Consider the following 22375-nt stretch of genomic DNA (forward strand, 5'->3'; position numbering starts at 1 on the left):
ACTAGTATCTCATCCAAGACTGGTTTCAGCTTGTGTTCAATGCTGATAAGCTCTGACTGTGGACTTCAGAAACACAGGCTGGAGAAGGTTAGCCAAATAAACAATGGTAGCAGTAAAAGCAAATGCCATATCGATTTGGAGAGTGTCTATGCCAATGGGTCATTTAATTAATCAAAAATTTGTTTTACTTTTTTATGTTCTATTAAATGGAGAGTTCCTGTGATAGGAAACAAAGAGTGGCTTTAGGATGAGCTGTTAAAAAGAGTATATTTAAGCTGTCACTGGGAGCGTGCTGTGAAGTCTTCCTTTACACTGTTTCAGTTCACCTGCACATTCACCCACATTGCTGTAGATATTTCAGTAGTTTGACATTGGCACTTTCTAGCCCAGACAAACTGTAACCAAAAGAAGGAAAGAACTGTTGCAGAGGAACACAAAGTTTGGGTGGTTCACATTACTAGATCCAGAAAATGTATTTTTGGTTTATTTCATTTTTATATATATATATATATATATATATATATATATATATATATATATATATATATATATATATATATATATATATAAAAAATATATATATATATATATATATTTTTTTAATATTTTTTGTTTATACTTTTTTTAGCTATTATAGCATTAAATATTTGCGTCCACCATACAGCTAACCTCTTTGTGTACTGGACATGTAGCAAAGCAGGATAAAGCAACTTGGGAAATATAGATAAACCAACCTCTGCATCCCCACCACACAAGGAGTGATCAGCCTCATGAAGCCTTGAATACCTTGTGTATCTGCCTCTTCTGAGCTTGTACAGTACATGTCAAGATGTGTGCATTCTTTAGGGGATATCTCATGTCCACAGGCTTTGAAATAGTATCTTTGGTGCCACTCAGTTTTCAAACTGAAATAAATAACCTCATAGAGGACATGATCATGATCATGCATAAGTTTCTGAATACAGTAACTAACTAAAGTCTAACATGAACATGAAGTCTAACATGAACAGATACTTCCAGTCCACAACAAAAAAAAACTTCAAGAAAAAAAGGCAAATTTATAATGAAAGTGGCATTCATCTTGATCCTACAATATGGATGAATTCCCAGTCCTCCTAAACACTGCTCATATAAACTTGATTCATAATTTTTTCAAGTTAGTTAAGTCATCTGTAGAATCATGGTAGCTGGAGCCCATCCTGGCAGCATCAGGAGAAAAACAGTAACCAACCCTAAATGTGGGACCAGTCCAATATAGAGCACACACACACACGGAGTCACTAACATCAACACAATTAGGTTGGAAAGGAAAGCAAGAGCAACTGTAGAAGGCCTCAGACATGCATGGGAGAACAGGCAAACTTCACACACACATTGATCTAGACTTAAATTTAAATGCCTCCCCTGGAAGTGTGAGGCAGCTGTGCTAACTACTGCATCACAGTGCTTGCCTCACTTCCCTTTGCTCTTATATAGTTCCCTTCATGTAAAAAGTGTTCATACATTCAAAGCAGTTTACAAATATAAAACAGTAATAGGAAAGTACACAACTTTGCAATAATTTAGCACACATATGGAAAGCATATACAGTGGGGCAAAAAAGTATTTAGTCAGCCACCAATTGTGCAAGTTCTCCCACTTAAAAAGATGAGAGAGGCCTGTAATTTTCATCATAGGTATACCTCAACTATGAGAGACAAAATGAGAAAAAAAATCCAGAAAATCACATTGTCTGATTTTAAAGAATTTATTTGCAAATTATGGTGGAAAATAAGTATTTGGTCACCTACAAACAAGGAAGATTTCTGGCTCTCTCAGACCTGTAACTTCTTCTGTAAGAGGCTCCTCTGTCCTCCACTCGTTACCTGTATTAATGGCACCTGTTTGAACCCGTTATCAATATAAAAGACACCTGTCCACAACCTCAAACAGTCACACTCCAAACTCCACTATGGCCAAGACCAAAGAGTTGTCAAAGGACACCAGAAACAAAATTGTAGACCTGCACCAGGCTGGGAAGACTGAATCTGCAATAGGTAAGCAGCTTGGTGTGAAGAAATCAACTGTGGGAGCAATTATTAGAAAATGGAAGACATACAAGACCACTGATAATCTCCCTTGATCTGGGGCTCCATGCAAGATCTCACCCCGTGGGGTCAAAATGATCACAAGAACGGTGAGCAAAAATCCCAGAACCACACGGGGGGACCTAGTGAATGACCTGCAGAGAGCTGGGACCAAAGTAACAAAGGCTACCATCAGTAACACACTACGCCGCCAGGGACTCAAATCCTGCAGTGCCAGACGTGTCCCCCTGCTTAAGCCAGTACATGTGCAGGCCCGTCTGAAGTTTGCTAGAAAGCATTTGGATGATCCAGAAGAGGATTGGGAGAATGTCATATGGTCAGATGAAAAAAAACTGTACTCGTCGTGTTTGGAGGAGAAAGAATGCTGAGTTGCATCCAAAGAACACCATACCTACTGTAGAGCATGGGGGTGGAAACATCATGCTTTGGGGCTGTTTTTCCGCAAAGGGACCAGGACGACTGATCCGTGTAAAGGAAAGAATGAATGGGGCCATGTATCGTCAGATTTTGAGTGAAAACCTCCTTCCATCGGCAAGGGCATTAAAGATGAAACGTGTCTGGGTCTTTCAGCATGACAGTGATCCCAAACACACCACACGGGTAACGAAGGAGTGGCTTCGTAAGAAGCATTTCAAGGTCCTGGAGTGGCCTAGCCAGTCTCCAGATCTCAACCCCATAGAAAATCTTTGGAGGGAGTTGAAAGTCCGTGTTGCCCAGTGACAGCCCCCAAAACATCACTGCTCTAGAGGAGATCTGCATGGAGGAATGGGCCAAAATACCAGCAACAGTGTGTGAAAACCTTGTGAAGACTTACAGAAAACGTTTGATCTCTGTCATTGCCAACAAAGGGTATATAACAAAGTTATTGAGATGAAGTTTTGTTATTGACCAAATACTTTTTTTCCACCATAATTTGCAAATAAATTCTTTAAAAATCAGACAATGTGATTTTCTGGATTTTTTTTCTGATTTTGTCTCTCATAGTTGAGGTATACCTATGATGAAAATTACAGGCCTCTCTCATCTTTTTAAGTGGGAGAACTTGCACAATTGGTGGCTGACTAAATACTTTTTTGCCCCACTGTATTTGGATGGAAATAAAAAGAAAACATTAGCTAAAATGTTGAAGAGCTGTCAGTTTGAATACTGATTAAGCAATGATTTTCTTTGACCAATGCCAAGTGAACAGTAAAACAATAGTGCTGTTTACCTCCCTAATCTAATATAGAAAACTGAATATCTCTTTATCCAGTTTTCAGATGTACACTGTTGAACCCGTATCCACCAGGTTTTTCACAGATTCCCTATTCTTATGGGTAGAACACTATGGACCATGTTTGTTCAAATGTTTAGCTGGTGCCCCCACCCCAGGCAGCACAGGTACCCCCGCTGCTAATAACATGTTAACAACTGAGGCAGACATTGTTAAGAACAACAAGACACAAAAGCATTCTGTCAGATGGCAAACACCTGCATTTTTTAACTGCTCTTTGAAATGTATTTTTATTTCTTTCTGTCTCTAACTTTAATGGAGTTCCTTACCAAAACTTTAATTTTTTTTTTGGTCCTGGTATTTTAGTATGGTTTAGCAACATTATGTAAACAGCAAGAAGAATTTCCTGGTTTCTGAACTAATACTGTGTACTTTTGTCTTATTCTTCCAAAGAAATTGTGCAGTGATAGCCAGGTGAAAGTGCTTGGAAAGTGCTGCCAGCTGCGACCAGCAGGTGGAAGCTCAAGCTCCCTGGACAGTTCCTCTTCATCATCAGCTTCAGAAACTAAAGAGCCAAGTCACAAGTATCAGGTGAGTGAAACAGTGGAAACAAGGCTCTGGGTGTAATGTAGCACCGGTGTTCCTATCAAGGAATATGAACAGGGTTAGAATGTTCAGGTACGCATGCATGCACTTTTAGCAAGTATCACCTGAAACATAAGAAATCACCTACTACTATGCAATTCAGAGAAGTTAGTAAATGAAAAAGTATGTCTTTGGATTGTAGGTGGAGTCCCGTGCACACAGAGAAATAACCAGCACTCATCAGGAGAAAAATGTGCAAAATCTCAATCTGCTGTGCTCCATTTTTTTTTTTCATTTTGTGACCCCATATTTTCTAGTATATAGTTGTTTGGAATTACAACCTTGTTGTGCTGTAGTATAATTTGCCGAAAGGCAGGAATAAACCCTCGATGGAGCACGATGTATTATTTATTTATTTAGCTGACACCTTTATCCAAAAGCAAGTAATAATACATGCAAGAATGAAGGTGCAAGCATCAAAGCAACAGAGAATAAGATAAAAAAATAAGTAAAATTACTGTATAATTATATCTATAACTAAACAGACAAAAATCAGTATCCTAAACTGTTCATCAGTACAACAACATATATCTTAGGAGAGAAGCTAAACATCTAAAATATTTAACGAAAAGTTGCATTTTCAAAATACACCTAAATACAAGTAAATTAGATGCAGTTCACATAGATAAAGGGAGATCATTCCACATATATTCACCTACGTGCACTCACAACATGCTCATGTAGCATCACCACTCAAAACGCCAGAAAGTTTCTCCACTGAATAATTGTTGAATCCTTTGTTTGATCATCAGGGTTCACGTTGTTCATCTGATGCCAACATGTTGGGAGAGATGATGTTTGGGTCAGTTGCAATGAGCTACACTGGATCAACTCTGAAGATTCATCAGATACGGTAAGATGTACAAGTAGAACTCAAACAGAGTTGACAAGATTTTAAAATTTGAAACTTTTAACTAATTATAGCTATGACAAGGATGAAATATTTAAAAAATAACACCAATCCTCTGGGCATGCAAAAAGATTTACCCCTCTGTTAATTCATAAGAAGTCTGAGAACTGCTATTCTCCAAAAGGTATGAAATACAGGTGACCTCAGGTGATGCAGATTACTTTAATTTAAAAATGGAAAAAAAAAAAAAAGAATCTGAAATTCTTTGGACAGTTTCATACTGTTGTGTTTGTTTTGGGAGAAGGGTTTATGGATTCAAACAAATAGAAGGGAATTACCAAGCAAGAAGTGGATATCTCTAATATTGTCTCTTTTGCATCACTCTTAGTAGCAGGTATAAACCATCTTTAAGACTACAGATCAGTTACTGTTATTAAATTTCAAAGAATGATAGAAATAAAACCAGACATTTACTAGATAAAAAATGTTAGTTTAGACAGTTACAGGTGAATGCAAAGGTGTATGTATAAGGAATTTAATGGATTTAAACAAATGCAAAGTAATCATCTATGGATTAGAACAGGTGAGGAGGGTCAACCGAGAGTGAAACTGGATATCTGCAAACACAGATGGACAAATTTAATTCATAAGCACGTATAAAAAAACTTTGACAAACAATTGCTTTTCAGTTTGCTGTTCCAAAGAATAAGGCTATGAACTGTAACAATATAATCAAAAAGAAAAGCAGCATCTTCTTGTTTAGCTAATGCAAGTACATTTTTCTCTTTTTATAAATACTAGGGGGATTTGCCCCCTGCTTGCTTCGCTCGCCCATCCTTGTCCCCCTGTGCCCCTCCCCGGGGGCGTGCAATGCGCCTGTCACTCGCGTTGTGAAGAGGGGGGGCTGAACACACCCTAAGGAGATGCAGTCGCTCCTCCGAAACCCTCTCTTAAACGGTGATACAGTGGGAAACAAATAATTTTTTTTTTATCTCCTCTGTGCTCGATCTGCTGTTGGCTTGCTGCTGCTATGCTGCGTGATGTGCATGTTGCGCAGCACTTCGAACATCTAAAAGCCTGTACAGCAGCTGTCCTTTTGTCTCACTGCCTTGTCTCGTGGGATGTTAAAGTGTCTCTTAGAAGGTCACGTCTCGACCCAAGATTTTTTTATATAATAGAGAGATATAAATTGTTAGACCATTAAGACTAAAGACACCTATCTTAGCTCTTGCATCAGTAGGATATAATTATTCTGTAATAAACTTGAATATGGATAAATACAATTGCAAACTGATCAGATTTACTGAGAGACTGGTTTTAAGTGCATCCATAGTCACTCTATCTCTGGAATTTGTGTGTTCTCCCAATATTTTTTTTTTGTGAAGATATGAATTTTAAGTCAGTGGGCGAGTCTAAATTGACCTTGAATGATGAAAAGTGTATGTTTGGGCATGTGTGTACCCTGCAGTGGGTTGGTGTCCAATCCCGGACTCTTTATTTCTTTGTGGCCATTGCTGCTCAGGTAAGCTGTAGATCCCTTAAATTTAGTGAGAACAAAATCCTTCAAGAATGGGAAATGTTGTTTTTGTTAAGATCTAGGTTCTTAAGATTGCTTTTAAGTAAGTCTATTTTTACAGGAAAATATTCATTCTTAAGGCCATGTCACATTACACAACTTTTCCAGTAATTTTCAGTTGTACACTTCATTTACTTAATCTTAGTGGTTTGGAGGTAGTTGTGGGGAGTTCCTGTGATTACCAAGTTTGATTTTGTCTTAAGTTGTATAGGTGGGTTCTGTATGCATGAGCACTGACAACCAATGAGCACCACCCAGAAGTACTGTGCATATAATGCAGCAACATGGAAAAATTTAATGTGAGTGCTTTGGACTGTGCAAACAAAAAAGTGGCTCATCTGTCTGATGTCTCATGTTATATAGTATGCACCGTGACAGAATAGAAAAAAGTAAAAATAATGGGCAGAGACTGCAGCTGAACTTGCCATACTTGAAAATCATTCATACAGCACATGGTCAATCGTGCAGCATGTTATTGTTATTGCAGGCATTGTGGCACAGTGGTTAAGGCTTTGGACTTCAAATCCTGAGGTTGTGGGTTCAAATCCCACCATTGACACTGTGTGACGATGAGCAAGTCACTTAATCTGCCTGTGCTCCAGCTGGGAAAAGAAAATAAATGTAACAAACTCTATCTCAAATATTGTAAATCGCTTTGAATAAAGGCATCGGCCAAATAAATAAATGTAAATGTATTGGATATCAGAAAAAGGAGTGTAATTCTTTGAAAGTAAAACTGGGCAAGAAAGTTGTCATACAGTCTTGTAATTTGACGTGCCCAATGATTTCTACTTGTGTAAATAAGATGAGCAACTCAGTCATCAAAGTTGACATCCCCTTGGACCAGAAGTTGTGTCATCGGCTTTATTTATGCAGCCACAGCAACTTTAAATAAGTTGCACTTGAAATAAAATATTCTTTTGAGTATAAATATGAAAAGATTTTTTTTCCCCTCTTCTTCAGTTCTCCTCCTCAGCTAATGCTTAGCAAGGTGTTTACAGCTCGGACAGGAAGCAGTGTTTATGGCAGCCTCAACACGTAAGTATTTCTTTTTGAATTATTTATCCTTTAAGCTTCAATAATTAATTAGTGTGCATCTATATTTTTAAACATAAGCTCATACCGTGATGGATTGATGAAAGCATCTTCTCTGGCGTGATGTCTTATATTCAAAGTTCTTGGGATAATCTTGAGCTTTTCATTTGGGACAAATAGGATAAAGTTTTAGAAAGTGAAAATTAGCTGGATGGATGACTGAATGAATGCTGTCTTATATGGGGGTAGTATCTGACTTGGTATTATCATAATAATTCATGTTCACAGGCTGTGTGACATGTAAATAAAATCTGATTTGTCTTTTTTTAAAAAGTGTAATTCCCCCTCAAAACATGTTTCCTGTTACAATAATGTAATACATAAAATACATAGATTTAGAGTAATTACTTTTTAAAATTCAGTTCAGTATTTATAGTCTGATTTGCATAAAATATCAATATATATATGTGAACAAAGAGAGACAGAGATTGGGAGCATGCTCTGATAGCGTGTTGCCGCACCCACCACTTGATGAACCACCTGGATTGGGACCCAAGTGAGGCGGGTGACACGTCAGCACCACACTAAAACTGTGTGAGGATTTTTATTTGGTAACTGGAGTGCCAGTCCTGCCACCAACCCCCAAGCTTTCCCTGTAAGTTGGAGGACCTGCTTGCGGTGCTGGGTACAGGATAACATCATACCCAGGACAAACCAAGTTCAGGTTAAGGGCCCAGCTCAAGGGCCCAACGGAGTACAGTCACTTCTGGCATTTATGGGATTCAAACCGATATCCTTCCTATTGCTGCCACAGATCCCTAGCCTCAGAGCCACCACTCCGCCCTGTCGAAGAGGAATAAACAAAGAGGAAACAATCAAACTACATTTTAGAAAAAAAAGTTGTTTTAGTCAACAGAATTTGTGAATAAAGTTCATTTTTACAGTCCCAGTTTTAATTGCACTGATGTCCCATCACATTGTTTTACTGAGTCTGATCTGTACCTTTGCATCATTACCCCAGATTAGTGGCACAGTATGGCTCTAATTTGTATAATTCCCTGCTGAACTGGTATACGGAATTGCTTCTATTTTTGTCAGTCTCTGCATGTATCAAGATGGTGAGAAGAGGCTTATGACAGTGACATGCTCAATGACGAATAAAGCAGTGCTTCCTTAGTAATGATGTGCACATTAACATTGTCTTTTGCCAAGCTAAGAAGCAGCACTCTTGGCTTGATTTTATTGTACAAAAACTACTGTATGGTTGACAAAATATATATAGATTGAATGGCTGAAATCTCTCCCATTTTTTTTATTTTATACTTATATTGACACCTTACAAGTAGGTGTAAACAAAAAATAGACAAAAAAGTTAAAACTTTTACTGAATTTCCAATGGCTTCGAAGCACTGTATTTAATAAAATGGCCAGAACATTTTGTATAACAAAAATATATATTTTAATATTACATTAATATGGCATATTTGTATATAAATATACATTTGTTCCATCCATCCATTATTTACACTATTTTTATAATTCAGGGTTTCATCACCTAAAAGCCATCCATTAGCAGTTGATTAGTGTTACTTTATATGTATCTATGATTTATTATTTTCTGGGTTTTTTTTCAGTTTTTGATAGGCTTCAACAGTTTCACCCACTCTCAAGATCACACCACTTACTATAGTGCATTTTCTGGGAAAGTACTTTAAATCTACAGTACATCTTGCTTTCTAAGTTTATAGTTCAGGCTCAGGATCACTCAATAAAACTGGTGATAATAATAATGATGATAATTTTTAACTATTTAGCACCTTTCCCATACTCGAGGCGCTTAATATGATCGGTTTGAATCCAATAAGCATTCTGTTAATAACATTTAAACTTTTTCCACACAGAATAGCATTTACTAGTAGACCAATTGTTTCATTATTGACACTGCATAAGTTCAAGGTCCATTCTTATCTGTTCATGTTTTAACAAAGTCCTGTTTTATTGGTGTGTAACTTCATTTGAGGGATGAGATTGTGATTCATGTTTAATTGCTCCGCATTTTGCTTTTTGTAGTATTTCAGAAAAACAGATTCACGAAACAGCTAATAAAACACATGTTACTTAAGGATCAGTTTACATTTTGTACAGATGCTGGGTATTTGGTATACATTCTTGTGAAACTTGTTTCCAAAGTACATTCAAAAGTACCACCCAAATGTAATATAATATGTCCTTTAAAATTGCATAAGCAGGATATTTATCTTTTGGCAATGCATGAATGTTGTATTTTTGCCAAAATATATTAAAAACACAGTCTATGAAATGAAATTGAGATTGTATCCTTTAACTCGGTTTGATAGCATGAATGGTTTGTGCATTGTCAAGTATGCTACAATGTGACACAGTCCTTCTATTTTTTTGTATACCTGTATTCTTTGGAACATCATCTCTGGTCTGCCACAAGTGTAAAATTACTGACTTGGGGGTTAGTGGTCTTGTTTAAAATTCAGCGAGAATTATATTTTTTTGAAGAAGCAGCTGTGGTAAATACTACATTACCTACATTACTGCTACTACTACTACATTAACAGTGTGGTTGTAGTTGATGGGATGGTAGCACTGCTGTTGTTTTCAATGTTATTCTAGAAAAGAAAGTTTCACAGCTGAATCCTTTTCAGTGACATGACAGGTACTTTAACTCACTATGCTTGTACATATAAGTGAAACTTTGAATTTCAATAGCTGTACAGGATTTGTAAATGCATTTTTCTTTGTAGGTTGCAGGATAGCCTTGAACTCATCAACCAAGAATCAAACACATTAAAAGCAGATCAAAACACAGCTGGAAATGGACTTCTTGGGAACATAGGTACATGTTTGTTTTGAATTCCTTTGTAATAAACATGCACTTTCTTTCAGTATGTGTGAAACCGCCATTATGCTTCCTAAATCTATGGAGATTGAGAGATTAGCCCATATTCTTAAGATTGTGTTACTTGCATGGTACAAATGCTTCTGGGTGGCATGGTGTCACAGTGGTTATAACTGCTGTCTTACAGGTTCTGCTTCCTGGGTTCAGATACTGCATACAATTGTAGTCTGTGTGGCATTTTCACATTCTCTTCATGTTTTTTGTGTTTTTCTTCTGTGTATTTCAGTTTTCTTCCAACATATCAGAGATACAGTGGGGCAAAAAAGTATTTAGTCAGCCACCAATTGTGCAAGTTCTCCCACTTAAAAAGATGAGAGAGGCCTGTAATTTTCATCATAGGTATACCTCAACTATGAGAGACAAAATGAGAACAAAAAATCCAGAAAATCACATTGTCTGATTTTTGAAGAATTTATTTGCTAATTATGGTGGAAAAAAGGTATTTGGTCAATAACAAAAGTTCATCTCAATACTTTGTTATATACCCTTTGTTGGCAATGACAGAGGTCAAACGTTTTCTGTAAGTCTTCATAAGGTTTTCACACACTGTTGCTGGTATTTTGGCCCATTCCTCCATGCAGATCTCCTCTAGAGCAGTGATGTTTTGGGGCTGTCGCTGGGCAACACGGACTTTCAACTCCCTCCAAAAATTTTCTATGGGGTTGAGATCTGGAGACTGGCTAGGCCACTCCAGGACCTTGAAATGCTTCTTACGAAGCCACTCCTTCGTTACCCGTGTAGTGTGTTTGGGATCACTGTCATGCTGAAAGACCCAGCCACGTTTCATCTTCAATGCCTTTGCCGATGGAAGGAGGTTTTCACTCAAAATCTGACGATACATGGCCCCATTCATTCTTTCCTTTACAAGGATCAGTCGTCCTGGTCCCTTTGCAGAAAAACAACCCCAAAGCATGATGTTTCCACCCCCATGCTTTACAGTAGGTATGGTGTTCTTTGGATGCAACTCAGCATTCTTTCTCCTCCAAACACGACGAGTAGAGTTTTTTTTCATCTGACCATATGACATTCTCCCAATCCTCTTCTGGATCATCCAAATGCTTTCTAGCAAACTTCAGACGGGCCTGCACATGTACTGGCTTAAGCAGGGGGACACGTCTGGCACTGCAGGATTTGAGTCCCTGGCGGCGTAGTGTGTTACTGATGGTAGCCTTTGTTACTTTGGTCCCAGCTCTCTGCAGGTCATTCACTAGGTCCCCCCGTGTGGTTCTGGAATTTTTGCTGGGGTTTTTGCTCACCATTCTTATGATCATTTTGATCCCACGGAGTGAGATCTTGCGTGGAGCCCCAGATCGAGGGAGATTATCAGTGGTCTTGTATGTCTTCCATTTTCTAATAATTGCTCCCACAGTTGATTTCTTCACACCAAGCTGCTTACCTATTGCAGATTCAGTCTTCCCAGCCTGGTGCAGGTCTACAATTTTGTTTCTAGTGTCCTTTGACAGCTCTTTGGTCTTGGCCATAGTGGAGTTTGGAGTGTGACTGTTTGAGGTTGTGGACAGGTGTCTTTTATATTGATAACGAGTTCAAACAGGTGCCATTAATACAGGTAACGAGTGGAGGACAGAGGAGCCTCTTACAGAAGAAGTTACAGGTCTGTGAGAGCCAGAAATCTTGCTTGTTTGTGGGTGACCAAATACTTATTTTCCACCATAATTTGCAAATAAATTCTTTAAAATCAGACAATGTGATTTTCTGGATTTTTTTTCTCATTTTGTCTCTCATAGTTGAGGTATACCTATGATGAAAATTACAGGCCTCTCTCATCTTTTTAAGTGGGAGAACTTGCACAATTGGTGGCTGACTAAATACTTTTTTGCCCCACTGTATGCATGTTAGTTTCATTAATGATTCAAAGTTTGCCTGTGTAGTGTGTGCTTGAGTGGGCCCCACAGTGGACCTGCACCCCACATTGCATTCACTATTTCCAGGCCCATGACCCCAAATTGGATTATGCAAATTTAACAGCCGCTTTCATTTGGCACTAAACTCCAAGGTTATATTGACATATTTCTTAGTTTTTGAACTGTGCTTATTAAACAATCATTTTTACATTTTAAGTTACAGAGTTAAATTGTCTTTTAATTTTCAGTTCCTTAATGTTTTCCTTTTGCTCTAGTGAAGCAAAAAAGAGGTTATGTCAATGATATATTTTCACTGTGAGATATTTACATACCATTTTCTTAATTTTTTAAATCATGCTTCTTTCTTGTATGTTCTTTCCATATAGTCTTATTTGAAAGTTGAAGTGTTTTATAAAAAGCTACCAAAAATTTTTGAGATGCTCTGTCTTCAATTACTGACTTGGAGATGAGATTTCTGTGGTATTTCTTTTTTCTGGTCAGTCTATTGCTATAGTGTGTCACAAGTTTGAGAGTGGCAGCCATAATATCACTTTTATGTATCTAATTCCAAGCTATTTTTATTTCATATGCAGTATATTGTCCTTTGCATACACACATACAGGAGAATAAATTATATTTATTCATTTTTATAATCCACACTATCAGGGCTACCCATCTTTGTTTAACTTGTATTGCTTCAAGTTTATTTTTGTCTGTCATGAATGCCTGTCTTCTTTTTCCACCAAAGCAACAAAAAAGTCTATTATTTCCTGGCTAACTCTCGCCTTGGTGAGTTGAGACAAACCCAAACTTTGTTCTGGTTGGTTTTTACATGTATCATTTAATACAATAGCTTATTTTCTTTTGGGTGTTCTGGTGGAAGGCTTATACATGGGCAAAGATATAACATGCATTAAGTAAGAAAAAGGAAGATGTCCAGTTCTAACCAAAAACATTCACCTGATATACATGCTTATGTGTGAATATTTGTGGCTGCATTCTGTGTCCACATGTACATACCTCCATAGTGTGTACATTCTATGTTCAGAAGATGCCTTCTGTGTGATTGCTCCAAAAACTGCAGTTATGTTTGTGCAAACAAGCCATATGCCGGTCTTCAAAAACCAAATCACCCTGCTTTTAAAACGAATGCACACTTAGGGACAAACTGGTATGGTTTTCACAATTTTTGTTTTGAAACCATATGTTAATATGTCTAGGCATTTTGTAGGTTGTACAGCAAAGAAAATATTTATTTTCAGCCAGAGCAAATGGAAAAAGAGGAAGCTGCTGTATAATACTCTGTCAGTTTGCTGAATGAAATTAGAATGAAGTAAGATTGTTGTTCCATATCTGCTTTTATTCATTTTGTAGTCATTGTTGGTATCCAATTAGGTGTTGAAATTGTTTTTCTTTTGGATTTCTCTTCTGCTTTTGAACTTGAACCATGCTAGGTTTCAGGTCTTATTTTGCTCCACTGCAAGGTAACAAAATCCGCAGTAAACCTCACTGTAAGAATGCTTAATAGTGCAGCATGCGTGTGCTGTAGTATAAGGCACTGTTCATCTGATGGTAGTGTTTCGGATTACAGGGAATCTGACTGAATGCTGGTTTTCAGTCAGACTTCATCCTTGTATGATTTCTTTAATTACCTTTTCACCAATTAGAAGGAGTTCCCAGCAGTGTCTGTTGTACTTTTTAGTTAAGGAAAAAGTGCTTTTTATCGCCTCAGGTTTCTAATTAATAAACTTAAGATGCAGAACAAAATATACTGTGAACGATCACAAAATCTGTTACAAGTCATTATTGCCAGATATCAGAAAATACCCGTCAAATGAAAACATTCTAGGCAATGGTGGTCATCTGAAGCATTGTGCTTGTGCAAGTTATGAGTTGTGGCACTACTCATGTCTACTCCATGAAAAATCTGTGGGCTCTAATTTGAAATCATTCCCACTATAATACATAGAAGCAAATGCTCAATGATCTAGCCCAGTGTTTCCCAAACTTGGTCCTGGTGAACACCTGTGGCTGCAGGTTTTTGTTCCAACCGGATTTCTAATCAGTGACAACACCTGATAGCACTGATCTCATTTAATTAGCTGGTATTTTTTTTTCTTTTATTCGACATTCAGAAAAGCATAGCAGCATGATTTTTACATTTATAAGACATTTAGAAATATTTCTGCTTTTGCTATAGATTTAAATGCTTAACTCTCTTTTGTTGATTTCATTATACTTTGCCCTTTTTCTGTGCAGTTTTTCCCCCTTTGTTGTATCTTAATAATGACAATTTAAAACAAGCAGATCAGACACGCAGGCAAACAACACTAAATAATCAAAGGCTGCAAGTACTGTAGCAACCGACCCACTAATGAGTAAATAATGGATTAATTAAACAATTAGAAGACCTAGAAAAGTAGAATGAAAATCAAGACGAAAATACTGTTAAAAAGAAAAAAATGCATTATTCCTATATAACTGCTTGGTACATTTTAATTTTTTTTTTTTTTTTTTTTTTAGCAAACTTAATTTTCTAATTTCTATATTGTTCCCAAAACACAGAACTTGGGAAATATCAGTTCACTTAATTAGCCTAGGAGTTCAATTAAAAACAGATGCTGGTTGGAACAAAAGCCTGCAGCCACAGTGGGTCCCCAGGACCGAGTTTGGGAAAAACTGCCTCTCAGTGGCCATCATCCCAAAGTCCACCTTATTTCTGCATTCAGCTCCCATTTGTTTACAGTTTCAAAAGTCATAATTTATATTTTGTTTGCTTAAAATTCAGTCACAGATTACATAAAAAATTAAATTATATTTGACACTTGTAAACTTGAGGCATTGGTGCGTCCAAACAAGTGTATCTGTTCAGTAAGTATAGTCCTCACGAAACAAGACACTAGCAGGTGTCAGGAGTTCTAAAAGTGCTTTCTTCTGTTCTTTTATGAGCTGTTCTTACAGCTGATTGATATTTATATGGCACATTGTCTGTATAACATTCTGCATCTCCTTGGACATAATAAAATCAACAAAGAGATAATGGTCTTGTATTTTTGAACCTATTTGTGTTGTACCTCAGACTAAAGTGAAACAGCCAAAAAAAAAAAGTATGCCCCTCCCCACAGTAATGGGTGCTATGTTTTACCACATACGCACAATAAGCCATCATAATATTAAGTAGGTTAGTTAATTTTTTATTCTACTTGCCAATTAAATAGTTTGAAGCTCTACAAGCATGTAAACATCTTTTGATAACGACACACAGCATATTCAATAAGAACACAAAACACTGCACACACTGTATATAGAAATAAACTTATATAAATGTATGTATAGAGTTTTTATTATTAATTAAAATCCTTAAAGCTATTGATGATAACATAAGTAAATTGTAATCTAGAAATAAGTTGTGCTAAAGCCAGAACCAGCACATTAAGACAAGACTGAATTCTACTGGCTACTGTCCCCTTGATCTGAGCATGCAACAAATACAGTAGCAAGAAAAAGTATGTGAATCTATTGGAATTACGTGATTTTCAGTATTAAATAGCATAAAATATGATATGATCTTTCACTAAGCCATAAGTATAGACAAGGACGATATGCTTAAACTAAGCAATCAAACACTTGTAATCTTTCATGTGTTTATTGAAAACACCCATCAAACATTCACAGTATGCTATGCTGTGGCAGCAAGTAAGTGAACCCTTGGATTTAAATAAGTGGTCGAACTTCCTTTGACAGCAATAGCCTCTCAGAAATGCTTCTGCTAACTGCTGATCACATCATTCAGGAGAAAGTCTGGACCACTGTTCCTTACAGAACGGCTTCAGCTCAGCCATGTTCTTAGGATGTCTGGCGTAAACGGTTCTCTTGAGCTCATTTAACAGCATCTTTATTACGTTAAGGTCTGGGCTCTGACTGGGCCACTCCACATGGCAGACTTTGAATTACTTGGATGTTTAGGGTCATTGTCCTTCTGCATCCCACAACTTCTACTGAACGTCAGCTGGCAGACAAGTCACCTGGACATTATCCTGTAGGATACCACAATAAACCTGTGAATTCCATTTCCCCTTGATGAAGGCAAGTTTTTCAGGTTGCATATTCTTCCCAAGCAGTTTGAACTTAATTTCATCAGTCTGCAAAACATTTTTCCAGTAGCACTGTGGAGTGTTCAGATGATTTTGGGGAATGCTTTGATTTTTTTTTCTTTTGGAGAGCTGTGCCATCCTTCTTGAAGTTCATGCCTGTTCAGTGTTTTATGTATGTTAGACTCAAGAACAGAGATGTTATCATGTTTCAGTGATTCCTTCAGGACTTTATGCTGTTACTCAAGGGTTTTTTTTTTTTTTTTTACCTCACTGAGCATTCTGTGTTGTGCCTTTTGAGTCATCTGGCTAAGCGCCTACTTCTGAATTGTCTCCATTTATACACGATTTCTTTAACTGTGGACTGATGACTCTTTGAAATTACCTTGTAACCCTTTCCTGTTTTATGCAAATCAATTCTTGATGGTAGATCTTCTGAAACCTACTTTTTGTAAGGCATATGTCATATTAGCAAACTCATAATGCTTAGTCATTTTTATAGGTCAGAATAACTCTTAACCACACCTCTGGCCTCATTACATTGTTTAGACTCCAGGTTTGCTAGCTCCTGACTCCAGTTAGCTTTTGTTGAAGTCATCAGCCTAGGGCAGGGGTCGGCAACCCGCGGCTCTGGAGCCGCATGCGGCTCTTCAGCCTCCTTGTAATGGCTCCTTTTGGCCTTGACAAAAAAAAAAAAAAAACATGAAAATGAATAACGGCAATTTCTTAATTTAATTTGTATATAATATATGTAATATATATAATGTTTATTTACTACTACTACTGTTATACACTTTAACATCTAATTTTTATTTTTATTTATAATTTGTCAACTAAAATATGCGTCACATCTACGTCTATAGCCCTCGCCTTTACCTGCAGGTGGCTTCTGGAGTGTGCGACCCCTGCACTAACCATGAATAAATCCCAAAAATGAAAAATCCCAGAAGAGAACAGAGAGTTTAATTCTGCGTGGACAGAAGCATTTGCCTTCACCGCCAACGACGCTGGCTTACCGGTGTGCTTAATATGTGGCGATAAATTATCGAACAACAAAAAATGTAACGTTGAAAGACATTTTCGAAACAAGCACTCAGCATTCACTGAAAAATACCCAAGTGAAGATGAGCGAAAGAGAGCAATTTCGGAACTGCAACGGAAAGCTGAACAGAGCAAACATACTTTCAAAAAGTGTATCACTTCTCCACAATCAACTACAGCTGCTAGTTTTGTGGCAGCTCAAGAGATCGTAAGGAGGGGTAAGCCGTTCACAGACGGAGAATACATGAAAGAATCGTTCATAAAAATATCAGAGCATCTATTCTCTGACTTTAAATGTTTTGGTGTTTGAGCGCATGATGACAGTGTTTGCCAGAGATGTACAGAAAGGTACACTCTCTCACTTCCCCTCCCTGAGAGAGTTCAAAGCAGTGAACATTCACATAAATTGTGATTATTTCCACCGTACAATTATTGCAATGCAAGCTGCATTTAGAGAAAGATTCAGTGAGTTCAGAAAGAAAAAAAACACTCTCTCCTTCCCTGGACATCGACCCATCCCTGCTGAACACATCCGCATTCACAGGAGTAAGTAAGCCCGATCTAGAAATTGAACTGGCCGCATAGCGGATAAAGATTTATGGGTGTCCAAGTTAAAATGCCTGACAGCGGATCTTGAAGAAGTCGCCCGTCAGAAGGCTACTCTCGCTAAAGAGCACAAATGGACTGATATTGAAAACCTCCCCAAACCCGACAAACTTGTTTTCAATACATGGAGTGCCATTCTCGAAACATATATGAACATGAAAAAATATGCATTTGGAGTCCTGTCCATCTTTGGCTCAACATACTTATGTGAGCAAGTTTTCTCAAGAATGAACTTCATAAAGTCCAAATATCTCTCCCACCTCACACATGAGCCTGCAGTCCTGTGTGAAGGTCAAAGTCACATCGTATAGCCCCGACATAGAACAACAACAACAACATTTATTTATATAGCACATTTTCATACAAAAAGTAGCTCAAAGTGCTAGAGATGATCTGCAGCGAACTTCAGAAACAGAAGTCACATTAAACAGGTGAGAACAATAGCATTTAATAGGCTAATATTTAAAAAAAAAAAAAAAAACACACATTTATTTCAGACCCGGAGCTGATGTAGGTTTTTTTGTATGTTCAGGTGCTTCAGTTGATTGCTGGCTGAGAGGGAAACCTGAAGAGGATGAGAGCACACTGAAATGGAATTTTATGTTTACTTTTTTAAAGCTGCTAAGCTACAGCTAAATGTTTTATTTATATTAAAGTGGGCTAGTTTTTATTTTAATTTTATACAGGTAGAGGAAGGACTCAAATAGGCCTGCAGAGTTCAGTTACATTTATTTCAAAGTAGGCCTACACATGCACACTGCACTTCTGTTTGTTGTATTCCGTGGTTGTAACATGTAAAATCTAAAAAAAGATTAAAACTTTTAAAAGTTTATAAGCTGTGTTATGTTTTGCGGCTCCAGACTATTTTTCTTTGGAGGAAGAGGGAGCAAAATGGCTCTTTTCATAGTGAAGGTTGCAGACCCCTGGCCTAGGGGTTCACAGACTTTCCAGCCTACACTGTAAATGTTCGAAGGATGCATTCAATATGTACAAGACAAATACAATTATTATTGTTATTAGTTAATCCAGACTGTGCTTGGTGATTATTGTAACCTATAAGAAGATCAGACCATATTTTAAGACACATTTATATATAAATGCAGTTATTTCTAAATACATTTTCTTGCCACTGTAAACAAAGTTCATATTCCTTAATATCTTGTTTTCAGGCTGGCTTTTTTCTGGTATTGCTTAGTATGTCAGAATGTACATAAGTGGAAATAAGAAAAAACCTCTATTGTGAGAACAAGTTTAATGCTTTCAGGTACGGTACTTTGTAAGAACAGTAACTAACCAAGGTAGACATAAAAGGCATATGAAATGTGTTACCAATCTCTTTTAAATGAGAAAGGGTGAAACTTGCCACAGACTGCTTCTGTTTCTTTTATATTATTTGCTTTGGTGTGTAAGTTTATTGTTGTGTGCCTCTGACCTGTCTTGCTTTACTAACCTGGTTTTATGTTTATATTATGTTGTTTTTTTTTTCTTTTTCTTTTTTGTTTTGTTTCATTATTTTGCAATGTAGGTTTCTCTCAGCTTTGCAGCCCAAGGCGGGCGTTTTCTGAGCAAGGCCCGCTCCGTTTGATCAAGAGTGCCTCTTTCTTTTCAGGTTTGCAATCCAGCTGTGTGACTCTTAGAGTGTTTTTGGTGTGCTGTGCTTGTGTAGTGCCTTGAGAGTCGGCCCTTAGAAAGCTTCTGTTGTAGTGTGTTATATTGCTTCTTTCTTGCTATGTTCTCATATCTGCATCTTTTCTTTTTTCTGCCTTTAAAACACCTAACTGTCTTTTACAGGGTGAAGGTTAACTGTTATTCTTTGGTTTATATTTTTAAAGCAAACATAGAAATGCATGTGGTTGCAAGCATCATTTCTGAGCATCCACTGGCTGCCTCTGTTGCAATATACTCCAAGCCCTGTGGTGAACACTGTAGTCTAATAAAGCACCTGCCTTTAACCTCACTGGAAAGTGTTGTGAATTTTAAGAGTGTTGTTTTGTGATAATGTATAGTGAAGAGTTTTAAAAATTATTTTTATATACCATTGAATATGTCACCAACAAATTAAACACATCAAATAGTTTAGAAATTCAATTAAATTAGAAACATACAATACAACATACATGGCAAGAGCATTAAGTCACGTAGGCAAATAATGCAAAGTGAATCTTGGGACCCATGGACCTGGGAAAGTCAGGCACCCGGTCTTTCCCTTGGTTTTTCAACAACTCATAGGTAAGACTGCTGTGATAATGTGTGCACAGTCTCTGAAGGCTCTTCTCCAGTTTGTTGTTTAGCCATGTCAAATAATTAGGACATGTTAAAAAAAAAAAAAAAAAAAAAAAAAGCTCAAAGCCAGAAGATATACAGTAATACCAAGGTGTATATTACTAGATTTACAAAAATGCAGGCTGCAAGTTTTAATTATGCATCATTCCACCAGCTCTAGCAGCGACTGGCCATTTTAAAAGTAATGGTTCAGTGTTATTTTTAATTCTGCAAACAATGGGCAATCACTCACATTTGCTGGCAGATCATTACAGAGTGTATTAATTACTCAATACACAATAATTAAACAGCGTCATAGCATATTTATATTTAAAGGATACATTTATATAGCCACTGTAAAGTTTCCTTGAAACCAAAAGCTTAACAGTACTTATGTGTATTAATTTTTAAATTTTCAGCTATTTTAAATGGTTAAGCTATTAAGATGGTAAGAATCATTCACAATAGTTTGACTCCACCAAACATACACTTTTAGGAAATTCTGCTGAAATGGTTATTGTAGGATAAAACCCAATTTAACCTAAAGCAATTATACAGAGTTTTAAATCTTCTCTAGCAATTTTATACATTTTTTGGATTAAAGCGACTGGTGGTGGGTGATGTTGTTTCCTTTTTAAATGAACTATTACTTTCACATTTCATTTTAACACTATATTTTAAAAGCTGTAATATGCATTTTTGCAGGTCACAGCAATCCTATGGACATGCCTGGAAGGGGACAGCATGAAGAACGAGAAGGTGGAATAGCTCGATCGGGTAATGGAGCAGTTTGGAGCTGGAATTTAAAAAAAATTTCTTGTAAAACTGAGTTGAGTTAACAGACTGTCTGCAATTTCAAAGTTTTTAGCTGCAATTATCTTGATAATTACATTATAATCAACAGAGCCTTTTTATTTAAATACATGTAATTAACCTTTTGTAGTAGTTTTATCCAAAATAATTTACAATAAATCACCCATGAACCAGTTTTTCACAGTTTGAAAGGTTAGCTTACCTGGCCAGGGCCACAAAGTGGTTGAGCAGTGGCACTTCAGCCTGCAGTGTGGTGATTTGTTAATTTGCACTGACTTAAATGTGCTTTGGAAGGAGTGTTGAGATACTGTATACGCTACTGAAAATGCTTCAGGGGTCAAAAGTGATTGAATGACGTACTTCCCTTGCTCTAGACATGCATGGATTCATGTGGAAGGAACATAATTTGTGAAGGTCATGCTCTATTTGAGTAATTGTGTTTACTCTGTTAGGTCATCAAACTGCACATGTCATAGAATTACCCAAATTGTTTAGTAGGCAAAATAAATTCAGTGGAAATATCTGTGGATAGCTTATGTGGAAAGAGGATGTAAGATATTCTAAGCACTTGTGTCGTGAGTTCTGTTGCACAGCTTACCTTGCGTCGAAGGCATACCAGAGAAGGAAAAGTTGATTGGTATGCTTAAAACTCTTGTCAGGCTTGGAGATGATCTGAGCATGCAAGATGATCTGATGCCAGTTGCAGTGTACATATTAGATTCTGTTGTATGTGAGCAAATATATATAGAAAATGAAATCTGGTAGGCGACATAAAGTTCTTCACATTGATGCAGCACATTGATGTTTGTGCCAGCTACTTAGGAAAACAGCTCTCATTCCATTTAGTACATTGAATGCATGAAGATATTTGTTTTATTTTCTAAAGCTGTCTAAAGGTGGAAGTGGAGAATGACTTTTCCATTTGAAGTCCTAAGTATATTTTTATTCATCTTTTTAGATTAATATTGTTTACCCATTGGCCAGTTATGTGTATAAATGTTACCCATGCATTTAACTTGGCTATGTATCAAGGCAGCAGTGGTTCTCACCCTACCTTTGGCATTCTGTCCTCACTGAAGTGTAGCTGGTCTGTTGAGGAACTTGTTTTCCAATGATTAACTTAATTATATGTGACATTTTTTCAGCCTCTCTCAGTAGTTTGTTGGTTACTCCATTCCACTCTCCTGGCTCATCCCTAACAAGCAGCTGTGCAAGCAGTTACCAGCGGCGTTGGCTCCGTAGTCAGACGACCAGTCTTGAAAATGGTGTTTTTCCAAGATGGTAAGTACATTATTTTCACAAGAGACTTATTTCCTAGGCAAAGTTTTTTTTACCTGAGATTCTTGTTGGTTGTACTTGGAATAT

General features: G+C 37.1%; 1 protein-coding gene across 3 annotated transcripts in view; it reads left to right on the top strand.

The window, feature by feature from the left end:
- fnip1 (folliculin interacting protein 1) overlaps positions 1–22375 on the top strand; it is a 168465-nt gene that overhangs the window by 81246 nt on the left and 64844 nt on the right. For 2 of the 3 annotated variants that reach the window (XM_028812810.2, XM_051933461.1), the window contains exons 3-9: positions 3754–3891; positions 4698–4798; positions 7335–7409; positions 10181–10272; positions 19461–19544; positions 20903–20974; positions 22156–22291. In XM_028812810.2, coding sequence (XP_028668643.1) covers positions 3754–3891; positions 4698–4798; positions 7335–7409; positions 10181–10272; positions 19461–19544; positions 20903–20974; positions 22156–22291 — 698 coding nt within the window. The remainder of the gene's footprint in view (positions 1–3753; positions 3892–4697; positions 4799–7334; positions 7410–10180; positions 10273–19460; positions 19545–20902; positions 20975–22155; positions 22292–22375) is intronic. The other variant, XM_028812811.2, reaches the window with a different exon arrangement.

Source organism: Erpetoichthys calabaricus, chromosome 11, assembly GCF_900747795.2.
Source record: "Erpetoichthys calabaricus chromosome 11, fErpCal1.3, whole genome shotgun sequence".
Taxonomy (NCBI): domain Eukaryota; kingdom Metazoa; phylum Chordata; class Cladistia; order Polypteriformes; family Polypteridae; genus Erpetoichthys; species Erpetoichthys calabaricus.